Here is a 25,938-nt window from a genome sequence, read left to right on the forward strand (position 1 = left end):
GAATGGGTAGTAGCAGTACTTGAAGAGTTAAAATAAAACCTATTTACAGAGTATTCTCTATCCCTTTTAGGAGATCTCCTGCAACGAGTCAGCCACCCGTCTCCAGAGTTAACCTACAAGGTACGTGTGTGACTTTGATAATCAAGGCCAAATGAAGAGCAAGGCTAATTGCACATCGTTTCGCTAAGGGCTGCTGCTGTGCTCCCCCAGCCCAGCACGATTCTGGGCTTCCAGTGCTGCTTCTGGTTTACCCGTGCAAAACCAATACGGGAGAACCATCAGGCCCAGATCAGTGTTCTTGCAATAGTTTGGGGTTTGTGTTTATCCTTGCGTGTTAGCATAAAAGACGAACATGATTCTGGTTTGATAGTCATGGCCACAGTGACTGCTGCTCTTCGGAGTCCCTGTGCTGCACAGGCCTGGACAAGCACCAGCCTACAAGCCTCGAACAGGCTCAGACACAGCTGCACTGCTCATCCTGTTCATTTCAGCTGTTTGCATGTGCTCTGTGTAAAAACTGCGCTGTGTGCGGCTCGTGGTCCTCGGTGCCTGTGGGACCCCTCAAGATCCGAGCTGCTCCTGCTGACGCTCATGTAAATGTTACTCCCACAGAGAAGGAGATGAGATTTGCAGGAGTGCTCGTGTGGGGTTTCATCTCAGCCTTTCTTATAATTCAGTGCTAGGAGGGACTAGTAAAATTTAATTATTACAGCGTGTGAAGCCTGGATAACTATCATTTCCTCTCATGCTGCGTGGTATTTGCTGTCTGGGGACACGTACAGCCCAGGAGACTTCCGGGTTAGATTCCTCAAAAATAGTTACTGGAATGTGGAAATCTCAGACGCAGAAAGGGAACAGGACAACACGAGCTTCAGCTCCTCCTTCGCGCGCTGCCTCGTGAGCAGCATCGAGTCGGGGCTAGCAGGAATGCAACTCGTCACTTCATTTCAAGATCTGTTTTAGCAAGACTTTGCTTCTGTGGCCTAGGTAAAAGAATTCATGGAAAATTTCATAACCTTTGCATAGATCTGTTTATATGGGCTGCAGAATCTGGTAACAGGGAGATCATTCCCTTCCAGGAATTTTCTGGTTAATTTTCTTAGCACTTTCTGTGGAAACAATAGCTTTCTGCTTTGGAACGCTTTGTGGACATTTTTGTACATTGATCAGGACGTTATTGCGGTATTTGCAACGTGAGGTAGGGTATTTGATACTTTTTAGCTGACCCAAGCTCCTAACACTGGGAATAGGTGAAAATTTCACCTCCCGAGGGTCTGACGCCTGCAGGGAAAGTCTTGTGTTACTCTGGAAAGCTCAGAAAGAGAAAGCAACTGACAAGAACCCAACTTTCAGCATTTTTAACCAAGCCCTTGTGATCCTGACTCACGATTTTCAGTGTTTCGGTGCTCTGTGGACAGGTACGTCTAAATAAACTGCATTAACATCTCACCTGGGGAGTGAAAAAAGAAAACGTCCAGTGGTGGAAGCGAGCCACGCCGGATGCCTTTTCTGCCTGCAGATTTTTATCTAATACAAACGGGCTGTGGAAGAAAAGGCAGGAGGGCTCTGAAAAGCAGCCTGGCAAAGCTGCCACGCTCACCGCCAGGCGTTACGAGGCTTGTAGCTGGCAGAGGGGACGCGCCTCCTCCGGCTCTCAGGTGAGGCCAGCTGAGAAAGCAGTGAAGGCCGTGTGCTTCCTAAGGAAGCTTCCATTTCGGTGCAGAAAGAGCAAAGATCTGCAGGGGATTTTTTTTTTTCCGGTGTGTGCAGTTTTTTTCTTTTCCCCTAGATGGCTTCTGATTTGGGAATTAGGAAAGGAGGGAGAGATTTTCCTATCGGAACACTTCCCCTTCTGTGCCAGGGGCTCCTGTGTCTGAAAGGGTGCTGAGCGTTTGTCCCCAAAGTTTTCGGAGAAGGAAGCAGTGATGTTTGGATTGGGACTAGGCTGTGTTACATCCTTTAGATGAAAGAATGCGTTTCGAGATGAAACGTGTTTATGCTCTCTAGACGGGTTGGCCGGCAAAGCTCCGTGTTTTATTTTAGCTCTCCCGTGTCACTCATTGATTCATGGATTTACCACAATCAATTGACATCAGTATGAGCACCTCGTACATGGCTCCTTCTATTTGTCATTAGTGGAGTGATTTATATCCTGTTATGAAAAGTACAGAACTCGGGGTTTAAAGCATACATTAATAAAATTACCCCGGGGGGAGACAAATTGCATTCAGCGTTTGCACTGGAAGTAATTGGTGCCAGCTGTTTACTCCGGCAGAGTATTACGGGATGTGTCAGTTGTTTGAAACAGAGAGGAGCCAAAGCCACGGCTCGTGTGCTCCCGAGGAGTTGCATCACTCAGGACCCCGGCCCACGGTGAAATGAATGAGCTGTGTTGAAATTATGAATTTCCTCTTCTTTTTGCTTTCGTTTTCTCGAAACCTTGAAAAATCCTGGTCAGGCTTTTCATGGGACAGAGGGCTTTCAAAGCCGATCCTGATGTCCGTGTAGCTTTCAGAGCTTTCTTAACCTTCTAACCAGAGCCATAAAAGGAAGAGGAATATGCATTGGACATCCTGTGTTTTGTCCTTGGTATCAGCTTAAGTAAATCTGGCAGATTTTTCCTGTTATTTTGTTATAGCTGCAGATCACAGGAACAAACAAAATCGCTTTTATGAATTAACTAAGAAGGCTTAACGTGGAAATATGAAGCTGTAGCAAAAAGTCCATAAATCCTTAATTAGCTCGTGTACTTCGCAGCTGGGGGGGATAACGGGGATTGGCAGGGCCGTGAGGTTCCTGAGCAGTCTGTGGCACTGTGCCGTGCCGTCGTGCAGTGCCAGGGTTGTGAACAGCTGCCAGCCCGCTACCTTTTCTGGTGTCCCAGAAACAAAAGGTATAAAACCATCGTCGTGCACGTGTCTGTGATGCTGCCTTCTTGTATATCTATGTATATATATTTAATGTGGCCTCTGCCACAGCCCCTTTCTTTGACCTCTGCGCTGCCTCGGTCTGAGTGCATCCCCCAGCGCCTGCTCTCCGCAATTCAGCTCCCTCCGCCCCTGGTAGCAGTGAAAGGTCTTCAGCTCCTGCCCAGTTAACTCAGCCAAGAAAGTCTGTAACCGGCAACACGTCTGCCAGCTCCTGCTCAGTTCTGTTCCTTCCTCCATATTTATTTTCGTTGCTGATCCTGATTCCCCCCAAACTAAATCATCTTCCAGTGGCAGCCACGTTCAGCACAGCTCAGCCTCTCGTTCTTCCACCCGGTTCAGTACAATCTTTTCTCCATCCATTTCATTTCCTTTGTGTTTTCCCAGTACTTTTTCCTACTGTTTCGCTTCCTTTCTGTTTTTCCCAGTACTTTTTCCTGCTGTCCCATTTCCCAGCCTGGGATCCGCGCTGTTTGCTTAATCCCAGTACCAAGGGCTCAGCATCACCGCGCGGGTGCTGGGGCTGGGGCGAGTTGGCCCAGTTCTGCTGGCAGGTGGGTGCCGGGCAGACAGCACGGCTCATTCTCCCCCAAACATTTCTCTCGGGAGGCCAGGGCACTGCCCACGGAGCGCTGCCCCCTCGCACGGCGTGCTCCCTGCAGCCCGGGGTGGTTTGCAGAAACTTCTCCCAGGAGCAGGCAGCCAAGTGCCCCTCAGATACTTTCAACACTGAATAATTACAGTATGTCCTCACAATTAATTATATACCTAGCAATACGGTGTAGCCGATCGGCTTTGCAGCCCGAGGCTTCGGGGGGTGTAGCGCTTTGGGATATGTCACACGCAGGCTTCTCAGGGCTCATGGGATTAAAGCTTTGTTAAAATTCCTCTCTGGGGGTGGGAGTGAAAGATTGGTATTTTTCTTGCTTGTGCCTCAGTCTCTGCTTCCCTGCTCATCCGCACGTTTGTCTGCACTTCTCACATGCCTTTACACGAACTCAGAACTCGTACTCTTTCATTTTTTATGTGGGTGTAAGACGTACACAGACTCGTGCACGAACATTTGTATAGAGCATAAACAAAAGACTGGCTAAAGCTGGTGCTCGTGCTAATGAGAGCCCCAACTTTCTGTAGGAGTTAAGAAGCCCTGCGCATCAAAGTTACAACTATCTATAAATCCCGTGTAATTAGCGTGGAGCTGGTGCTCTTGCACCAGACTTCCTCTGCTCGGCGTGCGGACGATGGCTGTGGGCATCTACAGAAGAGATGATTCACCCTGAAATCCTGTTCTCGCGGTTTGCTCGGCCGTGCGTTTGGCTGAGGACTGCACGATCGGGACTGGAGATTTTTGAGGCCGCTTGTGCAAGTCGATGCCGTGCTTTAGGCTTGCGACGAGAGCGCGAGAGGAGCCGCATGCTGCCAGAGAGCCGAGCCAAAAGTAACTGGTGGCGCGCCGCAAAGCAGCGGGGCCGCGCGCTTATCTGTGAACGCCGCTGCTGCGGGCTGCGGTGCCGTGGTGATGCAGGAGGCTTGGAAACCAGCAAAACTGCCGAAGAAATCAGATAGGTAGCAGCTGAGTGACGCGGCTGAGTAAAACTGAGGCTGTTGAACAAAGGGCTGATCCGGACTGCTGGGGGAAATGAGAAGCGAGTGTCGCAGCGAGCCGTAAGGGCTACCTGCAGGAGAAGAGCGCGCTGCGCGGCCCTGGCCCCGCTGACGTGGGGGGGCCGATCCCCGCTCGGCGGGGGCAGTTCATTCCCACGGCGAGTCCGTTTCGTGTGTTGCTCCTGCCTGCGAACACACACACCCCCTGAAAGTTGGACTCATGCATCTTAGTAAGTATTTCAGTTATGCTATTGACGTCAATGCAGTCATTAAATAGATTGCCGGCCCTCCCATCTGCAAACCTGTGCCAAAGACCTAGAGGCAGACACATTTTAAAAGAGGAACATCAGGTTTTCTTTTAGCAGTGGGAGAGAATAAGGGAAAAGTTTATTCTGAAGTCACCGCGCTTTGCAATGCCACCAGTTTTTGTTTCTTTCCTTAATTTTCTGAGGCTCGTTTTCCGCAAGGATAATGGCTGCATTGTGTTCAGCACGCTGTCGTTGCGTTGCTGTGCACGTAAACCCCAAATGAGGCTAAAGAGCAATTTTTTTGTGATCAGCTGAAAAACGACACCCGTTTTAGGTCTCCCGGCTAGATTTATTCGTGTATCAAGTAACAGAAGGTATTCAGGCAAACCTGCTTAGCCTTTGACTCCAGAAATTCTGCAAGGGTTGATTTCATGACATCTATATAAGAAAATAGCCGTCGTTTCTCCTCGGCAGGCTCTGAAGACATACAAGCTAATCACGGCTCCATAGCAACAGATGAAAACTGTTTTCCCCTCCGCCCCACCTGTGGATGTCACATGAAGATGCTACACGTGCTGCTGCCATCAGGAGCCTGTCACTCCCCGGGGCCCAGCTGCCACCGGCGGCCCCGGGGCGGTGGCGGGTGCCAGCGGGACTCCCCGCGTGCTCCTGCGCTGCTCTGGGCTCTGCGGGCTGGGCTCTCTGCTCCTGGCCCTGCCGGGACCTCTGTGTCCCCGTGCCACTGCTACTGCTCCCGGCCCCGTGTCGGGAACGGCCCCGGCCGTCGGACGGAGGCTCCGGCGGGGCGGTGAGCTGGGAAGCTGAGGACACGCGCAGGGGGCACCCTCACGCAGGTGGAGGGAGCGCCCTTCCCTTGGCAAGATCGGCAGGTACGTCGTGATCGACTGCAGAGTTGGTTTAGGAGCTGAAACACTGCTTTTTGGTCATCTCACTGGAGATCCCACACTCTGCTGTGTAGCATAAACCCATTAAAGCAGCCATAGCTTATTAAAAGGGCAGCTGGCTGACTTCTTTGTGAACGACCCGGCCAAGTGCAAAGCCAAGGTGGCTACGAAGAGGTCTTCCCGGTGGCGTGCTTGCATTGTGTCCCCACGTTCACTCTGCTCTTTAAACACAGGTCAAGCCCTGAAAGCCCTGCATTGCTCTCCTCAGCTCCCAGTCAGGCGGGATTGCTTAAGGCCTCCGTGAACAATAAGGCTTTGCCATCGCTCATATCGGAGCTGATAAAATCTGTGTTTCTTTTGTTTTCTGCGCAGAACGATCGTAGTTGTTGCGGGTGCGATTTTGACATCGCAGTCTTCAGTGCACTCAATCAGTTCCATATGAGTTTGAGAAATATGTACTTGGACTGTGAAAAAAAAAACACAAACCAAAACAAACAAAAGCACCCAAACCAAGCTGCTGGCAGGCGGAGTTATTTTTTTAGGTTGCGGGGCACAGATTGTGCATGCCTTAGGGATGAATAGGGTTCTTCATTGTCCCACTGATTCGAGCCCCTTCAGCTTCCATGTCATCAGCATTTTCCAGCTAGTGAGAGCTGAAATGGGCTCCCGAAAGCACCCATGGCTCATCCCCGCAGCAGCTATATATAAGTTTCTCCTTCCTCCCCCGAGGTTGAGCTCACTGCTGCAGCATTGTGTCCCGGACACAGCTGGCAATGGGAGCGTGAGAGGCTGCATCTGAGTATCTGTGCCGAGACCTTCCCAGGGTAATGCACCGCACAAGTCCCGGAGGCAGCAGCCTGTCCTTGGACAGTCCCAATGTTCAAAGCTGTGTCCTCCTGCGGGGTCTGATTCCGAGCGTAAGTCGCTTTTCTGTTGTGTTTTAAAAAGTATTTCTGACTCTGCCTTGTGATTGTCAGCAGCCAAAGCTTTTGGTCCGTAGCCGGGCGAACGCTCCCGCGGAGCGTTGGATGTTTGTTGGTCCTGGTGGGAGCAGTTCCCAGCTCGCAGGGACGCGAGAGGGCAACGCGCCGGCCTCAGCAGGGTTTGGATTTGCCTGGTGTCCTCAGCGGGGTAAACGCTTTGCCCACCAGAGCTAACCCTACAGGACAGCATAGCAACTGCGAAGATTAAAAGCAAAAGAGCTTTTAAAATCGATAGGTCGAGTTAACAGAGGGAGGAGGGGATTGCTGATCCCTTCTCCCTGGAGTCAGCGCCTCCGAGCTGCGGTTCGGACGCGGGGGTCCCAATGGCAGCACCGAGCAATGACCCCCCGAGAAATGCTGTTTTTTTTTTTGCCAGTATCTTTTCATTTCCTGCTCGACCGAGGAAGATCTGTGTAGGTAAGCGTGATCTGCCCATTAATACGGGCATAATGTCATTGTGCAACCGGTGCGGAGTGTTACGCTAATAGCTAACGAAACGTCTCTGTGATGTTTGCTCTGTGAGAAGTGCCTGTGAATGACAGCCTTAAGTATTGTATAATTGGGATGCTTTTTTGACAGAAAGGAAACAACTGTTAATTATTTATGGTTATTAATAAAACATGCGAGGTTCTTCAGTTAATTCAGTTCACTGGAAAAATATGTGCGCTTGCAAAGATTTACATTTTTAAGCAGTGAACTTTAAAAAGCGTCTCAACACGTCCCTGGGGGATAGATTTCCATGTCTAAAGGTATCGCTGATTGACTTTGTCGTGCGTTCGGGCATTTCATCAGTTTAGGAATTCAAAATTTAAAAAAAAAAAGAAACAAAAACACACAAAAACCCTGCAAAACCTGGCAATGCATTGATTTGATAATGAATGCCTTTTGGCTCTGTGTTCAGTACTGGGCCTGTCAAAGGCCAGAGGCAAAGAGCCTTTCATCAGCGATACGGGGCGGGGGGTCCGACCCAAGGTCGGATGCTGCTGTTTGGCTTTTGCTGTTTACTGGGAGCCACGATTGGTGGCCATTATTAAGTACTAAATACTGATGTAGTTAATTTATTATTTAAAAAAGCCGTACTTTCCGATATAGGGTCTTCAGTATAAATATCCTGCTGTCGTAAGTGTAGCTTTGCAAGAGGAAACCGAACGCCTGTGCATATGAAAACTCCTCTACCACACCTCCATGCTCCTCAACTTTCTCAAACAGACTTTTTCGCATCGTGCCCAGGAGACTCTGGATTCCAGCCCTCTAAGCAAGGCTGCTTTGGCTCCAGCTCCCCAGGCCTTAGAGCATATTCTCGACACCCCAGTGTTTCCACTTAAACTGAATTGAATCCAGTTATGCCCTTGGTGCTGCAGGCATGTGTTTAGGAGGCTTTACAAGCGTAGCACTTAATACCAAAATGATTCTAAAAGGTCACATTTTACAACCAACGTATTTTTCTTTAAATACCGCGCATTAGGCTGATGAAAGCAGGACACAGCAATTGTTGGCTTCCCTGAAAAACCAGCGTGCTCTTCCGAGAAGCAGAGGAGCCAGCCTGGCCTCCTGCTCCCGCTCCGAGCTGCGCTGGAGGTGCCCCGCGGCGGTGGCACTGCTGCCATGGGCACGGGGTGCTCGGGTCGGCACCGGCAGCGCGCACTGGGACAGCCCCCAGGGACTGGTGAGCACGGCCCGGGGCCGGTCCCGCCAGGAGAAGTCCAACTAACCACTGTCAAGCTGAGGATGCACCAGCGAGTGAAGGTGTGCAGGTTGCCGTTCACAGATTTTGCTAGCATTTGGCGTTGGGGAAGGGTTTTCCTTCCCTTTTTCCCAAAGCTGCTTCTGGAAGAAGAGAAATCCAGACCTCAGTTTCCAGTCTAACCAGCGTGTCTGCTGTTTGAGCAGTAATTCTTGATGGGACGTGGTCCACATCCAGATCCTACTCAGACGCGTTAGTTGGGCCTTTTCCTTTATTCAGGTTTTTTGGGCAGGGTGTTTCCCGAAATTCCTGTTGCTAGAATGTCACCAACTGTCAGCAGCTTCCTGGGTTTCAACGGTATCTGTGAAGCTCTTCAATGTTTCCATCTGTGCTGAGCAGGAACACGCTACCCAGGTATTAGCCAAAAGTTCGTTAATCACACTTTATAGATCAGGAGCCACAAAACTGGAACGGAGAGGAGATGCTCCTCGCACCACATTTGTCAGCAGCAGCTGCTCGTTCTGAGCAGGCCTTTGTAGCACGTCCAAATGTGGTCAATTTAGTGTGCCGCTAGAACGCCTTTTCACAGAATCATAGAATATCCCGAGCTGGAAGGGAGAAGGATCATCAAGTCCAACAACTTTTATTGCAAACTGCCTTAAATGGAAAGCCCCAGGCAGCTGAAAATCCGATGTTTCGCAGAAATTGTATGAATTTCACTGAACTTATGACACAGAATTAATTACTTCAGAGAAGTAGCGTGAGTTACAGCGCCGAGACCTTGGCCAAGGCTAACATGAGGTGCCTCTGCTATGCTGCTGAATGCAAGAAACCCTGAAAGGTGCCACATTGCATAAAACTTAAGCAGCGACCACTGGAATTATTTGCAGTAGGTCAACCCGCGTTTGACCTTCAGTGGGGGGCATTTCAGTTTTCGTGTCCATTTAGTCTGGTGTTTTAACTCAGATTAATGAGGGTGCCATTAGCGCAGCTGACAGTTTGATTCCCTTGTATTTGATGTGAGGAGATGACACAGGTATATTTTGAGGGCCTTAAATAAATACATTGTGAGGCTCTTAAATAAGATAATTTGAGAGGGGAAGGCAATTCTCACCTGCAGTGGCTGTAGCGATTTGGCAAGCGCTTGTGCTTCCAGGGCAGCCTGTCGGTGCTGGGTTGGAGTTTATCCTCCCTCTGCCCTTCGGGGCAGCTTTCCGACGGCTGAGCCCTCGCACAAGGGCCTGGTTCGGGTCAGCAGCGAGAGCTCAGACTCGAGGAAGGCAGTCCTGCGGGACTCCAGCCTCCACGGTTAGTCACTTTCTGGCTCAAATGAGCCAGGCGTAAGAAGAAACACAAGTTGTTGCCTGGTGTTTCTGTATAGAACCTGTTTCTGGTTCTGGACGGCCACGTAGTGCTTCCCACACCGTGTCCCTGGGTCTGTCAGGCAAAACGTGGTCCAGTTCTGCCCCGCGTCCCAGACAGATCTTTAAAAGAGCTGGTGACCAGGGTGTGATGGCCCCGGCCTGAGGGTGATTCAGAGGCATGGTGGAGATCAGCACGTGAAACTATTAATATGGAATATTAAAAGCTGTCAAAACAAATGATGCTGGTTTGTAGGATACTGACATCTCCCTCTTCCTCCCCACCCTTTTACCCGTGGGACTTAATCTGTGATTTTAAACAGATTATTTTAAAAGGCTGTACGTGCGGTTTAGTAAACATAAAGCACACTGAGTCACGGCTCCGAGCAGCTGAAATGGTTTGCTGGGGTAGATTAATACAGGTGATTAGCACAATGAATAGTTCGGCTCTGTTCTCGGCTACTGCAGGTCTAAGGCTTGTAGTTTCGTGACTGAGAGCATACCCCGAATGTTCGCAGAGTTACAGCGTGTGGATGTGTTACAAGCAAATCCGTACGGCTCGGGGCGCAGCCGGAGAGCTGAGTGACGCGAGCCTGACAAGTAAAATATCCTCATTTTTCAAAAGCGGGATGATCGCGGATTAAGTAACAGCTTTTTAAATTGCATGTGCTTCCAGATTATTCAAGCAATTTCTGCTGGTTCTGCTCTACGAGCAGCCCACGATCTACCGTGAGCAATCCTCTGACTTCCCACAGAGCAGCTTAATACCATCACAGATCGCTTGATAGGGCTTACTCAGAGTATCACCTGAAAACCAAATCTGTCAAAACAGGGCATTTTTTGCAACGTGCTGCATACCTGAGCGGCTCTGCTCAGTGCAGGGTAACGATATCTTTGCCTTTCAGCAGCAGGATGACAGCCGTACGTGTTTATTTTGAGAGGCTGCATGAGGACATAAAGTTCAGACAAGGTAAATCGGCGAGGTAGGCATCGTCACGCTGGGAGGGCATAAAATATCCATGGCAGGAGAAAAGATTAAAATTACAAACAGAATCCATTTTTAAGCTTCCGTCCCTAAGGATAATGCTTGCAAGAAATTACATTTAGTAATGAAAAAAATCTATTTAATTGTATTTTATAATTAATATAATGTGTCTGGCATGCTGGCTGAGCACATAATGGATGACTGCGTGGCCAGGCTTTCAAGGCAGGGAGTGGGGCGTGCGGCCGCGACGGTTTGTGTGTGTCCTAAAGAGTTCCTGGGAGTTACGGCTTTCGGGAGCCACGTTCTTAACTTTCCTATGGAAGACCTTAAGGAAGCTAAATTGAGATGAAATGGAGGGCAGTTTTATGTTAAATTGTGACCTTTTCAGAAGCCAAGGGATCTGAGTTCAACAGGTCTAAGATTTTTCCAGTAGCATGTTCTACGTTGCTGCGGTGAGCTGGGTGGCCTTATTCTGACCCTCATTGCAGGATTTCTGAATAATTTGACTCATAAAGAGCTGAGGATTATTAATTAACTTTGTCTTTATGTCTAATGCCAGTGGCTGAGAGGAGCTTTTCAGGTAGGTCAGGCACCGTGCTTTGTAGTTCCAGGATTCGTTCCTGAGGTTCCTCTCCCATTCCCTACCCCGGTGTTTGTTTCACCACAAAGGACTTTCACTCTCACAACATGTACACCGTCAGATTTATTATCTCCAGGTTAACCTGGTTCCAAACTGGGTTTAATTGCTGGGGATGGCTTTGTGGATGAAAACATCTGAATTCTGTGGCAGATCCAGATGGGGACGCTTTTACCAGTGATTTACCAAAGCGAAATGAAAACAGTGAAACACAGCACACACAGTTCGTCCTTCACATCGTTCATGGCTTCTCCCCGTGTTGAATTACAGCCGTTGCTGTGGTCTCCGGTCCAGTTAGCTCCTTCCGTGTCTGAGGCCTGCTGTGAGAGCCAGCTCATGGTTTCCCAAGGAGGAGTTTCCAGATCATTGGCAGGGGCGCAGGCACTCCGTTTTGCACAGATGTGTGCACAGAAAGCTCGTGAGAACCCCAGCTCCTCGATTTCTGCCGTGGGGCCACGTGGACAAGAGCCCCCGCTCCGACATGCGTCGTCAGTGCACGGCACAAGGCAGCGAAGTGCCGAAGCTTTCGGACTCACTGTGGGTGAGCCAGCTCCGGAGCCGGAAGCCGTCTAGCCACAACAGCACAGGATGGTGCCCCACCTAATTAAGCCTGTTGAAAGGCAGGGCTAATTAGTTTAGGTGGAGTGCCTTGTTAGCACAACGATGTTGCTTCCAGGATCCAAGTTGGTTTCCCTGCACGTGTAAGCTTCCCAGCCCTCTCCGAGCCAGCCCACATGCGCCCAGTGAGATAATACGCTGCACGGTGCTGCTAAATCCTAAGTGGGCAGCTAGGGAATTTCATAATCATATCCTGATTTTTCAGTGCCTTTCTCACACTTGTGCATTCACATGCACGCCATGTGCTCAGGAAGAAAACAGTCACACAATAAAATGCTCATCGTGCTGTGATCTGGCCTTCCCTTATTTAGCCAGGGAAACAAAAACACAATCTGGGCTCCCTGTGGCGTACAGGATGCTGGAACTGGGATTTAATTCCTCGTCCTCGGTTCTAGATCTGGGTTGGGTGCTTATTTCTGCCAGTGGTCCTCTTCTCTCCCAGGTGGCAGCCCCCTGGGACAATTTCATGTCCCTTTGAGGAGCATGTCCAGTGGAGGTGTGATGGGATTCACTTCATTTAAGCAGTTGTGTCAGCCTTGGGAACTATGGTCTGTGTTCAGAGACTTGTTCGAGGCATGTGTTAATTTCCTGGCGAAATGTCATCTGAAAAAACATTTTCAGCATTCCTCCTCGAGATCTCTCCCGTATGTGTGCCGTCAGGCTCTGCACTTCTGCTAGGCTCTCGTAAGAGGTAAGAGGTCCCCTCTTACGTCGTGTTCTCCTGCCTTGTGATTAAGGCAGGACAACAAGGAATCAAGCCTGGTCAGTAAAACGATAGCGTGCCAAACCGTGTGTTTGCTCCCCGAGATCAAGTTGGAGCAGAGCAATCTTCCCTGTTCATTCACCAGGCCAAGATTAGATTCTGCCCCTCTTGCCATTTCTGCTTCTCCCTGTCCCTGGACCGAGGAATTCCTACTATGCAGGCAAATCCCGTTCCCAGATTCCCCCGTGATATCACTGCTAAGTGACATCTGACAAAATGCTTCCTGCATTTTGTTACTTCCATTTGGCACCATAAAAGCACTGTCACTTACGCTCCTGATTTGTGGCAGCCACAATGCATTGTTCCCCCTGGGAGGGGGGAAAGGAGGCTGCAGGCTATGCCCTGTGCTAAAACCCTGCAGGTGAGACCCTACCTCCAATCTAAATCCTGCTTCTGAACTTCTTCAGCTTTCCTCACTCGTTACCATGTCAGATTAAATGTTTAGGCTTATCTTCAGGTCAGAAATGGCTTCTCTGGGAAGTCCCATAGGCTTCTATTCCTCCCCTTTAAGGTTTTCATAGTGTTTGTGCCTCATTTTTGCACCTCATTGTCATGCAGTGCCGTGGGGAATCTTGATCTTTAAGCTGTAACATTTAAAACAGGTTTAGACGGCTGTTTTAGAGTGCACGTGCATCTGATGCCTGCAAACACACCAAGTAGATGTAAGAGTGCTTTCTGAGCTCAATTCGGGACCTTAACTTGTTGTTAGCTCGTCCTTTCCAAGTGGTGTCCAGTGCTCCCTTTCAGTCGGACGGCCCTGGTGTGCGCAGTTGTGCTCAGCCCGGCACTGAACTGCTGGGCTGGTCCCAGACGCGTGTCCCGGTTGCCTCTTCCAGTTCATCCTCCTCTGCTCCTGGGAGCAGTGCTCCTGGGACTCTCGAACCCTGCTGCCCGAGGCAGCCGACCATTAGAGGACTGCCCGTAATGGCACACGCTGCTGCGGGCACTCGCAGCTATTGCCACAAAGCCCTGCAGAAGCACCGGGAGAGCTGAGTGACTTCTCCAGCTCCCAGGATAACAAAGAGCCAGCACCCTGCTCTAGATGAATTGGTAAGCAGTTGCCTGCTTACTGCTAGCAGTCAGAGGTCTGCTCAGCGGGTTGCCAGCCCGTGCGGGTCCTTGCTGACCCGATTCTCACGCCCCGGCCATGGATCCACCCAGCTGCCCACGGTGCCGGTGGGTACGACGTGGGCGCTGCAGGTTTGGCCAGTTCTGGCCGAGCTGGCTTCAGCGCTCCCAGCCCCAGGCTGACCTCTTGCTATGGGTTTCCTTGAAGTGTGTCATTTCTGCCTCAAACCAGGGGCAGGGCCCCTCATGGCCGCTCTCCCTGCCCTCACCTTGGGGTGGTCACGGGGATGGCGGTCGAAGCAAGGCCTGGGGTGGCCAGCACCAGGGCTCTGCGGCGTGCCAGCTGCTCGTAAACACCTTTGTTTGCTGATGAGGGCTTCCATTTGCTGCTTGGTCTCAAGATACTGTCATTGCCACGAGATTAATGCAGCCTAACCAGCAATCTAAAAATTACAGGCCGATTTTGAAGAAAGCGCTGTGCGAGCTGAGGAGCCAGCCGTCCCGCCGTGCAGGAAGATCAGGAATTTCAGCAGGAGCCAGCTCGGTGAAGCAAGGAGCTTCTTAGTGGACCAAAGTGGAAAAAGAGAGCAGGGAAAGAGTGAAACAAGGACTCGTAACGCAGGGGGGGATGTAAAAGCAGTGTGTAGGTGCGGGGGCTGAAGCCGGGCAGGCCGCAGGCCTAATGGAGCTGCGACTCGTGGAGGACGTGAGGGGAAAAGAGGGGAAAAGAGGGACTGCGGAGTGGAGTAGGGAAGGAAACCTCGGGGAAAACGTGGGTCTGTTGATCCATGGAGGAAACAGCCTGGTGGGAGCCAATGCACAGATGGCTGAATTGCTCAGTGTCCTTTCTTGTCACAGCCGTGCCACACAAAGCCTTTGCCTGGGTCTCAGCGCCTGCCTGGGAAGGAGAGGGCCGGGGAGCAGCAGGTCAGGGAAATTTGGAGGGGGTGGCTGTGGTCAACTGCATGGCGCTGGACAGGAGTCAAGCTGGTGGCTGTGACTGCAAGGCCGCTCTGAGTCGTTTGTGAAAAACCACGGTGCTTGGGAAGGTCCGTGAGGGCTGGAAGAAGGCCCCTTGCTGAGAAGAGCAGAGGGGGCCTGGGGAGCCACGGAGCGGTCAGACTCCTCGGTCACCTCAGAGGGCGGTATTCATTTCTGAATGTATAAGGACATGAAATCAGGAACAGCAAATGCAGATTTGTAGGGGCAATTTCCTTTTGGAAGCCCTGACTGCTTTCTGCATTGGCTGTGGGGACGCGGGGCAGCCTGGGCGGGCACACAAAGCGGCGCTTTTCCCTCAGCATTCCCCCCCCCGGATGCTGGGGCGGCGTGGGGGGGACCCAAGCAGGCCGGCATTGCAGGGCCTCCGAGCTCCACCTTGTCCCGATGGCTGCTGGCAGGGGGTGCCGAGCAGTTCCCTGCGGCTACTGGGAGAGGCGTTAAGGCGGCAGCAGCAAGGCGATGCTGGTGGTGAGCCGCAAAGCCAGCGCTGGGGACAGTGCTGCTCCTGGGGGGGCTGGAGCAGCCGCCCCGTGATGCTGCAGCAGCGAGGAGCCTCGTGCAGCTGATGGGGGAGGACAGGCACCCCCAGAGGGTGATTCAGCCCCTCGCAGGCGGCGTGCTGAGAATAGACCAGAATCACCCTTCGGAGGTCCCAGTCACTTTCCACTGACTGTGCAGGGAGCTTAGGTGATTAACTTTTAGCTGGCTAAAGATAGATCAGATGACCCCCACACACACCCTGGTGACATTTCTCCGGGCTAATATTACTGCTTGTCAGTGGTGCTCCGGTTACATCGCAGCTGGCTCGGTGGTCGGGCAGCAATCGCATCGGCTGTTGACTCGGAAACATCACCGCTACTATGGCACTGAATGACTAGCAGACGTCTTCGCGCTGCGAGCCGTGTGAGCCGGCCGAGTCACGCTGCAGGCATTCCTCCCGTCACTGGGAGCCCCCGCGCCGGTTGTTAAATGAGCTCCGTTCCTTCTTGGGACCACCGCGGCATGGGGACGCGCGTGGCTCGGTCCGCCACAGTCCTTGTGTCACTCCCCACAGGCAGGACATCTTCCTTCCTCCCTTTCTTTGCGTTCCACAGCCCCGTGTCCTTCCTCTGCTTGCTCCCCGCAGCCTTTCTGCTTGAACCTGGCCGAGCCTCTGGCACTGCTGTGGGTGCTGCCTCGACACCCTCGGCCGCTCTGGAGCCACTTCTCTGGGGGCTGAGCAGCTTTTCTGGGCAGCTACACTCCTGTGTCCCAGAAAGGACCTGTCTTTAATTAGGGTGCCTTAAAATGGCTCTGGAGGGCGAACGCCAGACTCCTCGGCAGTGTAACATACGCGTTTGTTTCTATTGCTGAGCGTTGCCTTGGGAAGGCGAAACCCAGAAGTGCCCACCAAAACCTTGGCCTTGTTTTCCCTGGGGTTGGAGCGCATCTCAAACCCTTTCATCACCAATTTCAGCATTACAAGCGTTATTCCTGGCAACAGCATCTCGCTCATTTCCTGTCATTTTTCGCAATTAGCCGTAGAAAGCTTTTGCTTCGTTTTTTTTTCCCTATCTTCCTCTATCATCGCTGAATACAGCCTCCATTGTTCCTGCTGCTCCAGAGCCCGCGCGGAGCTTTTCTCCGCTTTCCCCCACAGCCGGGTTTCCTCCGGTGCCACCTCTCCAGCATCTCCCCAGGCGAGTCTGCGCCAGCTGATCCGTGCCTTGCCTCTTTCCAGGGCTCTCACCGCCCTCACCTCCGTTGCCAGCGGCGGAGCCCATGCTCCTGAAGCAGAGTTTGCTACAAGCGTTATCTGCGATGTGCCACATGCCCTCCGTTGGCCTGCAGTGCCACGGCATCGGCTCCCATGGCCTTGTCGTGCCGGGGGGACGCGCACAGCCCCGGCTGCCGCTGCGGGACGGCTGCAGGTGTGAGAAACGTGAGAGGGGGCAGCTGGAGCGACGGGTAGGAGCGGAGTCCCAAAAATACGATCCGGAGGGGGCAGAAGGGCAGGCTCGTCCATTTGTTCGGGGCTTGCTCAAGAGGACTGGCTCCACCTGTTCCGCAGGTGCTGGGGCTTTGTGCCTCTCTTAGCACATCTGCACCTATCTTTGCAAAAGATATAATTAGTTTCATTGCACGCAGTGAAATGCTGGGGGGGGGGTACAGCGAATCTAAGTGCTCTGCCGTTCCCATGATTGGAGATAAGGCCGCAACTCCAGCCCCGTGGCTCACTGCGCTGGGAGCACACAAAGTGTCCGGGACGAGGGGGACGCGTTGGGGCGCTGGGTGGCACTGGGTGGGTGGTCTGCTGGGTGCTTCTGATCAGGGGCAGGTCTTCCTGGGGGGGATTCTAGCTTTTGTGCTCGAGCAGAAGTTGAAAATGTGGCCCCTGGATGCCCTGAGCACCAAAAAGCACGCAGCACCTCTCCGAAAAGCCCCGCACTCACAGGGCGCGGGCTGCTTCAAGGCATGGGATGGCGCTGCGAGGCTCAGGCATTTTCATTGTAGATTTGAAACGAATCACTGCAGTTGTGCTCTGCTCCCTTTGTTTTGTTTCCTGTGAGTTTTCAAACCCATCCACAGAACAATTTTCTCAGGTCTGTTTGTTGGCTCTGCTGGAACAATGGCTTAATTCGAGGAAATGGCTCTCTGCTCGCGGGTAGTCATGAAGGCACTAACAGGATACATTAAAGAAATAAATTACTTAGTGGCAGCCACTCACTCGGCAGTGTCAGGGATAAATATGTAAACACGTCCGCACCATCTGTAAACAGCCACGGATACCTTGGGAAGGCAGAGGGTGCACGGCTGGCAGCCGGCACAGGTCCCTGTCCTGTCAGGTTTTGGCACGTCGCTCGTCGATGAACCTGTTCTGCTGAGCCGTGCTCCGGGTCCTGGGGTGATGCTAGGTGCTGGCGGGGGATTGTCTCCGGGCATGTCACCCATCTGGCTCTCCCGAGTTAGAACAGGCACGTTCTGTTGTCGAGAGGGGCTGGAGGGAGCACCGCTGCTCACCTGGATCTGTTGGACTTGTCTGAGCCGTGACCACACACGTGCCCTGGTAAATCACACAGGCCACCACCCTCTTGCTTTCTTTTTTCTCTCTCTTGTTTTCCTTTTTTTTTCCTTTTTTATTTTTATTCTTTTTCTTTTTTTTTTCTTTTTCTCCTTTTCTCTCATTTTTCTCTCCTCTTCCTCTTCCTCTTCCTTTTCCTCTTCCTCTTCCTCTTCCTGTTCCTTTTCCTCTTCCTTTTCTGTTTCATTTTCCTTGTCCTTTTCCTTGCCCTTTTCCTTGTTCTTGTCCTTTTCCTCCTCTCCCTTTCCCTTTTCCATTTCTTTTCCCTTTTCCTTCTCTCCAATCTACATCAGGACGTGCAGTCCAGTGGGTCTCAGCTGAGGCTGGTGGGTCAGGCTTTTGTGGCTCAGCTCCTACGTGAGAGTGGCACAGAGAGGGCTTCCACCAGGGCAGCGTTTCCAACAAACCATTTTGGGTGCGTTCTGATATCCTGGTCTGTTGCTTGCTTAGCCATCAGCTCTTAGTCATTAGTAGTCGAGGACTGGGAAATGTGAATGAAGCCTTCAGTAAACATCGGTGCTATCTATACTGCTCACAGAATTATAATCTGTCATTCAAATGATTATCCAGAGGATCTGCCTGCTCTTAATCATTTCTTATCATCTCTAGCAATGACAGCAATGACAGTAATGTGCAATGAATATGTTAGCTAATTAAAAATGGGCTGTCTTCAGCTCCTCTGGCAAATGCTAAGTGATAAAGACTCGTAACGTGTATTGTTAGGTGTTTAAAGAAACATCTGTATGTGAATATGCCAACTTTCTATTTTGTAAATTATTTTAAGTATTTGTAAACAAGCAAAATATTCCCATATGCCTCAAACCTCCAGAACCGGAGCTCTGTCCTGATTCCCACTGAGGCGTAGGTACCTTTTAAAACTGCTAGTCTCATTAACAATATTATTTAATGTGATTGCTTAATGTTATCTCCAAACACTTCTACAAGTTAGGAGGCATGGAGCATGCTTCCGGATGCTTCCCAGGGCAGAGTGTTCAGTCCCTGTAAGCAGCTTCCAGCACCACGATCCACATTTCCGTGTCTCCGTGCGAGGACGCCGGACTCCAGAGCCCCCAGCACACCGGGCAGCTGCAGCCCAGTTCGCCCACCCAGCGTGGTGCCACGCTGGCAGTTTGCTTCCCTGACACTAGTGGGAGGTAGTAAGCATTTTCCTCTGCCTTACTGGTCCTTCAGTTCATTTCTCCTGCGTTCTTCTGCTTCAGGTTTTGGTAAATGCTGTCGGTTTGTGAACCCGTGCATTCAGGGAAGACTTTGGTGCCTGCCCGTTGGCGGGTGCTCCGTGCTGGTTTGGGATCAGGTCCGGTACTAAAGCCTTCCCGAGGCACAAGTGAGCCACTGATCTTTTTCTTCTTAATTTTAAATGAACAGATTTTGATCCTGAGTCTGAATTGTTCTTGAGGTAAGGTTAAAACAGAGTGATCCTGTTTTTTTATTGAATGAACTGGAATAATTGAGAAAATGGGAGCGTCGGTGAACTCGGGGCCCTCCCTCGCGCCCCAGCTGATGCTGCTGCAGCGGCAGACTGGAGCTGTGTGCTGGGGGTTCAAGAAGTTGGTCATTATAAATAGCTGTGATTTATGGCAGCCAGGGTGCAATTAAAAGGAAATAACCCAGAAGGTGCTGTGCGGGCACAGAACGCAAACGGCTTCACACGTGGAATAGGATACACTGCCAAAGGCTGGGACCACTGTGAGTTCGATGACTTGCTTGTGAACCTTCACTGAACAAGGCTGATCTTTGAATTTTTCAGTGTGGGACTTATTTTTTCTTAGGGACTATCAGCTTTTTGCAGGCCTTAAGGGTTGACGAGTGAAGTTACAATGCATTTGAAGAAACTATTTCTTTTTTGCAGAATGAGGAAGTCTTTTATCAGTACCATCAGTACATAATTTGATATTTAATGGCTGAGGAGAGCTGAGTTTGTGCAGATGCCTGCAAATACTCGTATTCAACCTTTCTCACCTGCCAGACTGGACGATCTGTTCACGAGGCAGTAACCTCTAGCAATGGGAGCCTGCTTAGGTGTGTTTTGCTGGTTTGTGGAAGACTGAACTCGTTTGGCACCGGCAATAGCCTACTGAGCAAAGAGAACTGCCGCTTATCTCCAATAGCTGAGCTCACCTGCGTGGGGTCTGGTGCTTTGGCCGCTCTTAAAACGTTTTAGCCTTTCCACTTTCAGCCAGAAGCAGGAAACGCCACGTCCTTGCTTATCTATTTAAAAGTGATGAGGGCAATGAGAGAAGACCATGACCGAATCAGGAGAGGGAAGAACTCGCTTTGAATTCCAGCATTTGGGTCTGGCTCCAGGACGCTTCTCAACTCAGTTCATCTTCCATGTGAGTTGACGGCAAAGCCGCCCCTTGCTCCCGAAGCTTCGGGAGCGGCACCTTGCTCCGTGCCTCGGGCACCGTCGGCGCTGGGCTGGGGGACGGCTGGTTTGTGGGCTGAGAAAGGAACCACGCCGGGCAGCTGCAGCTGCAGATAACGTCAGCCCCATGCTCAAGGATATCCTGGCCCGCGGTGAGGACTTGCCCGCGCGGTCGTGCCACCAGCGAGAGGCACAGCGAGGGCGCACAGGACGGAGCGGGCTGCCGGGGAGAGCCAGGAGAGAGCTCATTGTCCAAGCCCCCTTCACGGGCCTTCCGATGAGGTGTGTATTTGCTCTTAGCTGCATTGCCCCCAAAATGAGGATGATCTCCCAAACCGTTCACTTCCCAAGTATGCAAGGAGAAGACAAGCCTCAAGTCCATGTTCATGAGCAGCTCTCGCAGGGAGGAAAAGATAACAGAGGCGAGTCAGTAAACGGGACAGAACTTCTAAAAATGGGTCAAGTCACTGTTCTAGTGAGAAGCATTGTGTCTTTCATCAGCTAGCAGAGATGAAAAGAAACTAGAGGGCAAATAATACCCAAAGTGCAGGTGTTGCAAAATACTGGCACGTAAATAAATTGCATTTAAATGCATCAGAACATAAGAATTTTCAGAGTGCCCATTGAAAAGCATTACACCGTGGGCTTCTGCCGAGGGCTTGGCAAGTGTGGCCTCTGACTGGAGTGGCAGTGACCGGGGCTGGAGATGGAATGTCACCCCAATTCCTGCTGAACTGCGATCTGGATCAAACCCCGGGTAATGCTTGTGGTAAAACTGAAACGGACTCCTTTCGTTAATTAGTTCGTTATTCTGCCTCAAAAATGGTTTCACATATGGCACTGGAAAAAATTACGGAAATGCCAGTCAGAATGTGGAGGTAATTTTACGGGTAGGAGCTCGGTTATGCAACACCCAAATATAAACTGAAACACGATACAGTTGAAGAGACGTCATGTAGTATTCCAGGAGACTATATCCAGAAATTGTACAACTGCTTCCGTCAGTGACTGTGTGCGTTCGGCTCTACCGGCAGGGTTATCGAAACCTCCGGGAGAGGTTTAGCAGTGTGTCTGGCAGGGGGTGTTGTACTCCTGATGCCCGTGGGTGTTTCGCGTGGGTTTCAGGGCAAGAACACGCCAAGTCGCATCCGAAGTTCTGTTTGCTGTTGGTGTGAATCCTTCCAGTGACACTAGGTGCCATTCAGCGAGATAATCCCCATGCGCTTCATTTTCCTCCTGTCAGTTCTTTTTCTTTTCTCCCCACTCCTGTATATTCCCTCCGTTCCGCCACTTGTGTTTTGAACTCCCCTGTCGCTTCCCGTGCCCCCTGTGCCCCGCAGCAGCCTGCGCTGCCGGCGTCAGCCCTGGCCCCAGAGCATCACCAGCAGTGCCAGGGGGTTAACCAGGGAGAGGAAGGGGCTGCAGGCAGCACACAGACTCCCCCGGTGAGCATAGGGACCGAGGTCACGCTTCGGTGTTTGCAGCATTACCTTTTCCAGCTGAGACACAGCAACTGGTTTTCTAGAGCTCCCCTCGCGGCACTTCGGCTGCGCAGTGGCCTCACCGCCCCGTTTGGGCACATACAAAGGATGGGCCACACATGGAACAGCCCTGGTGCAGACCCAAGTTTCTTCCCTCTAAAAAAAACCTGGTTGAAACCCCTTGTAATTTTTTTCCCTTGCAGTTCATGCTAACCCTGTACTGACGTGGAGACCCTGCTGGCATGTCACGGTGTGCACATTGATTCCCGTGACTCAAATGAGATCAGCCAGTAGGTCAGACCTCCCCTGCTGGGACTCACGAGCCTGCTCTCGCCGGGTCCTGGGGAAGGCTCTGGCTGTTCAGGGTGCGTGGCACTACAGACACAGAGTGCATCGTGCCGTACCAAACGCAGCTCCGGCTGTGCCGTCTGCAGGGGCTGTGGTTCCAGGGATGGGCTGGTTCTTCTCAGGTTTTCTGTCCGGGGTTCTACTACAGCACATGTTGGCCTTCATCATGAGCAAAATGTACTGTTAATTTTTAAATATTCAAACGTAATTAACATATATGTGCATAAACATTAACTGCTAAGAAAGTTAGAAGATTTATGTTATTCCCTTTTAAGATCATTCCCATGGAAATTTAACTTATAACCGGCTTTAAATCTGACTGCTCTTTTGCCTGGTCACCTAACTTCAAACATTTCACAGGGGCTTGGAGAACGTGTTTTAATTTTACATGCTGCGTTTCAAAAACACCTGGTGCGAATTTAGCTTTATCTATGGAACCACAGCCAGGGCTTTCACAATGTATTTGTAAATAGTCACAACAAATTAACACACAGTGAGCGAGCAGAGCAGCTCGTGCCGAGGAGGGCTGGTTGGGTATGTGTTGGTGTCCTGGGGCTGGTTGGTCCCTGCCTGGCTCACCTAGGAAGTGGCTGAGGAGAGGCCACCGAGCTCCTCAGATGGGGTGAGCTCTCGCTGTCTTCATGCTGTCGAGCAGGATAGCATCTTTCCAACTGCACGGCTGAATTTCTTGCAGCTTGTAGGCAGGGGGTGTCTTGGCCGAGCACGTGGAGCTAGTGAGAGAAGCGGACGGAGCCTTGGATCAGTAGCATCATTTACTTAAGAAAGTGAATGGGAAAAAAAATATGAAATCAGTCAAAACCAGGAGACCACTAAGAACTGAAGAGCCCAGGGACACGTGGTCTGCTGCGTCGGGTCTGTCGGGAGCCCCACCGCTGCTGCTGTGTGCGACATGGGGCAGTCGTGGGCAGCGAGGTGACTGCCAGCTGGGGAAGGGGCAGAAACCCCAAGTTCTCTTAAGCTGGGTTCTGAAAGACAACAACGCCGTCTTTCACATGGAAATGCACACACTGCTGGCCTGGGCACTAAGTTGAATTGAGCAGTAGCAGAACTCACTGTTTTTCTGTAAAGGGACACTTAGCAAAGCTGTCTACTAACACCTGACCACATGCTTGCCATTGAAATGACTAGAGGTACCTGAAGGGGCAGTTTTTAAAACATCTGCATTTCAATCATCAATCCACTGTCCTTTAAATGTTGTGCCTGAAAAGGCCCAAGCAGGCCAGCGCTGCGTTTTGTCCACATTTTGTGGCCAGTGACCTCGCTCCAGCCCCGAGGAATCCCCGCGGGCGCACAGACTGTGCTTGGGCGGCCCAGCGAGAGGCAGCCCTGGGGAGCAAGGGGCATTTTGCACATCCCTGCAAATATGCTGTGCTAAAAATGCTAGGTCCTCCCTTTATAAATCATTCATTGTGTTTTCATGTCATTGTATGAAAGCTAAAGCTAAAAGAAATGTAGAGCTGGCAGTAGCCTAGCACCAAACTTACTTTCTCTATTCCTAACAATCTGGATTTTCCCTTTGCATTAATTCTCATCGTTCTCCTTAACACGTGACATTTTTTCCATGCTTTTTTCCCCCCTTTTGCTACACAAAACTCAGACTACAGAGCAGGGGAATAGCGTGGAGCCCTGCTCAGCTCCGTGGAAAGCACCTACATTATCAAGTACAGATTCCTCTTCTCATCCTTTGAAGGGGAAGACTTCAGGTGAAGCAGAGTGGTAGAGGCAGGCAATGAGGGGCTAGGTCCTGCAACGCCAACCCCTGGCAAGGCTGGGGACCCCCAAATGGGCTAAACTGGTGCCTAGTGCCAGGGCCCCTCTCCTCCACAGAGCTAATCCTTCCCTGCCACCAGAATGCACTCGTAGCTCACGCCGTGGTTCTGCTTACTTAGAAATCTTAGAGCAGAGTACTCTGCAGTAACACGTTGCAGCCCGTTACTTAAACATATGGCCAGCTCCTCTTGGTTTGCCTGGCGGGATGATTTTTCTCCTATTCCTAAAAGAATGATTTAGTCCCTGTTAGTTTTATCAGTGCAAACATTTTCTATTGCAAGAAATCTGAGCCCTTCCAGTTCAACTAGTTTACATGATCAAGTCGTTGGTGGAGAATATGCCTGTTAGAAAGGGAATGTGCTCAAGTTCTGTATGTTTTGGCTGTTTCTACCTGCTTTTTGATATATGCATCGCAGAAGTATGCATTCTGAGAGAGAAGGCTTGCCATGTTTGGAGCTCCGTGAGCACAGAAAAAAAAAACCACTACCCTTTGATGACAGAGATTCAGACTTACTGTTTCTTTTCTGTGCTAAGTGCTTCCTGATAGTTCGTTGCTCAATTACTCCCTGGCAGCGTTTATCCTCTGCTCTGGAACTTCAAACGCTGAGCGCGGGGTCTGTGCACAATGCTTGCTAACGTAGCTCAGTCGCGTTGTGGCTGTGGGTAAGGATGAGGAGGATTTCCCCTGCCGAAGGCAGCTCCCAGCACAGGGGCAGCCAGCGGGCTCTGGAGGGGCTCTGCAGGGAGCCCCACAGGGAGTGGACCCCTTGTAGGGAGGGCTGGGGTCTACACACGTATGGGGCACGCGTATGTCCAGCGCGTGTGCTGTAGAGCATTCACTTTGCTGTATATCATAGCAATCCTGACCACTGATGTCACTGTTACCTGCTCAGCCCGGGCCATTAGAAACGCTGAACTCATTAACTCTGACAGATTTATGGGGTAAAGCGTATGTCGCCGGTATTATGAGAAGCAGTTACATTCATAGGGAGATTTTATGATTCACTGTATCCGCTTATGTAAACCTTAACTTTTACGGCAAGAACCGCTCGGGAGCACGTTGTCCTGCTGGCAGGGTCAGGGAGCGGAGCTGGGGGGAGGCCGAGGAGCAGGGCTGCTGGGGACCAGGTACCCGTGAGGCTGGGGAGAGGGGGCCAGCATGGAGCTGTGGGGCTCGGGAGCAGAGCTGGGCAAGGCTGGGGCAGCACGGGCAGATGGCACCGGGGAGCGGGGCCACCAGGGTGCTGGAGATGGTGGTCAGGGCTGGTGGGGAGTGGGGCTGGTGCGCTGGGGGTTGACGAAGTAGGGGAGCAGGAGTAGGTGAAGTAGGGGAGTGGGAGTAGGTGGAGTTGGGGAGCAGGAGTAGATGAAGCAGGGCAAGATCACTACACAGAGCAGGGCAGCAGCACCACATGAAGCGAGTCAGGACCACCACACAAAGCGGGGCAGGACCACCACACAAAGGGGGTCAGGACCACCACATAAAGTGGGTCAGGACCACCACACAAAGCGGGTCAAGACCAACAAACAAAGCGGGGCAGGACCACTACATGAAGCAGGGCAGTAGAACCACATGAAGTGGGGCAGTCAGGACCAACATGAGGGGGGTCAGGACCACCACATGAAGTGGGATGGCATTACCACACAAAGCAGGGCAGTCAGGACCTCATGAAGGGGGTCAGGACCACCACATGAAGCAAGTCAGGACCACCACACGAAGTGAGTCAGGGCCACCACATGAAGTGTGTCAGGGCCACCACATGTAAGTGGGGCAGCACCACCACACAAAGCAGGGCAGGACCACCAGGTAAAGTGGGTCAGGACCACCACATGAAGTGAGTCAGGACCACCACATGAAGTGGTTCAGAACCACCACATGAAGCAAGTCAGGACCACCACACAAAGTGGTTCAGGACCACCACACGAAGCGGTCCAGGACCACCACACGAAGCGGGACATCGGGGCCGTACCACCCTCTCCGTCCGGCCGCGGGGCTGGCGCGGGAGCAGCCCTCGGGCAGCTCGGAGCAGCGGGGGCGGCCCGGCCCCGTCCGCCGGGAGCGGAGCGGAGCCGGGGCGGGATGGG

General features: G+C 51.6%; 1 protein-coding gene across 2 annotated transcripts in view; it reads left to right on the plus strand.

Annotated features, from left to right (window-relative positions):
- The window catches only part of LOC118170662 (cAMP-specific 3',5'-cyclic phosphodiesterase 4B-like), a 145,407-nt gene extending 125,670 nt beyond the window's left edge, over positions 1-19,737 (plus strand). The window contains exons 7-8 of one of the 2 annotated variants that reach the window (XM_035333083.1): positions 71-120; positions 19,718-19,737. In XM_035333083.1, the coding sequence (XP_035188974.1) occupies positions 71-120; positions 19,718-19,722 (55 nt within the window). In that variant the 3' untranslated portion in view covers positions 19,723-19,737. Of the gene's footprint in view, positions 1-70; positions 121-1,789; positions 3,314-19,717 lie in introns of those variants that run through there. The other variant, XM_035333082.1, reaches the window with a different exon arrangement.
- Positions 19,738-25,938: the final 6,201 nt, after the last annotated feature.

The sequence above is a fragment of the Oxyura jamaicensis genome, chromosome 8, assembly GCF_011077185.1.
Source record: "Oxyura jamaicensis isolate SHBP4307 breed ruddy duck chromosome 8, BPBGC_Ojam_1.0, whole genome shotgun sequence".
Taxonomy (NCBI): domain Eukaryota; kingdom Metazoa; phylum Chordata; class Aves; order Anseriformes; family Anatidae; genus Oxyura; species Oxyura jamaicensis.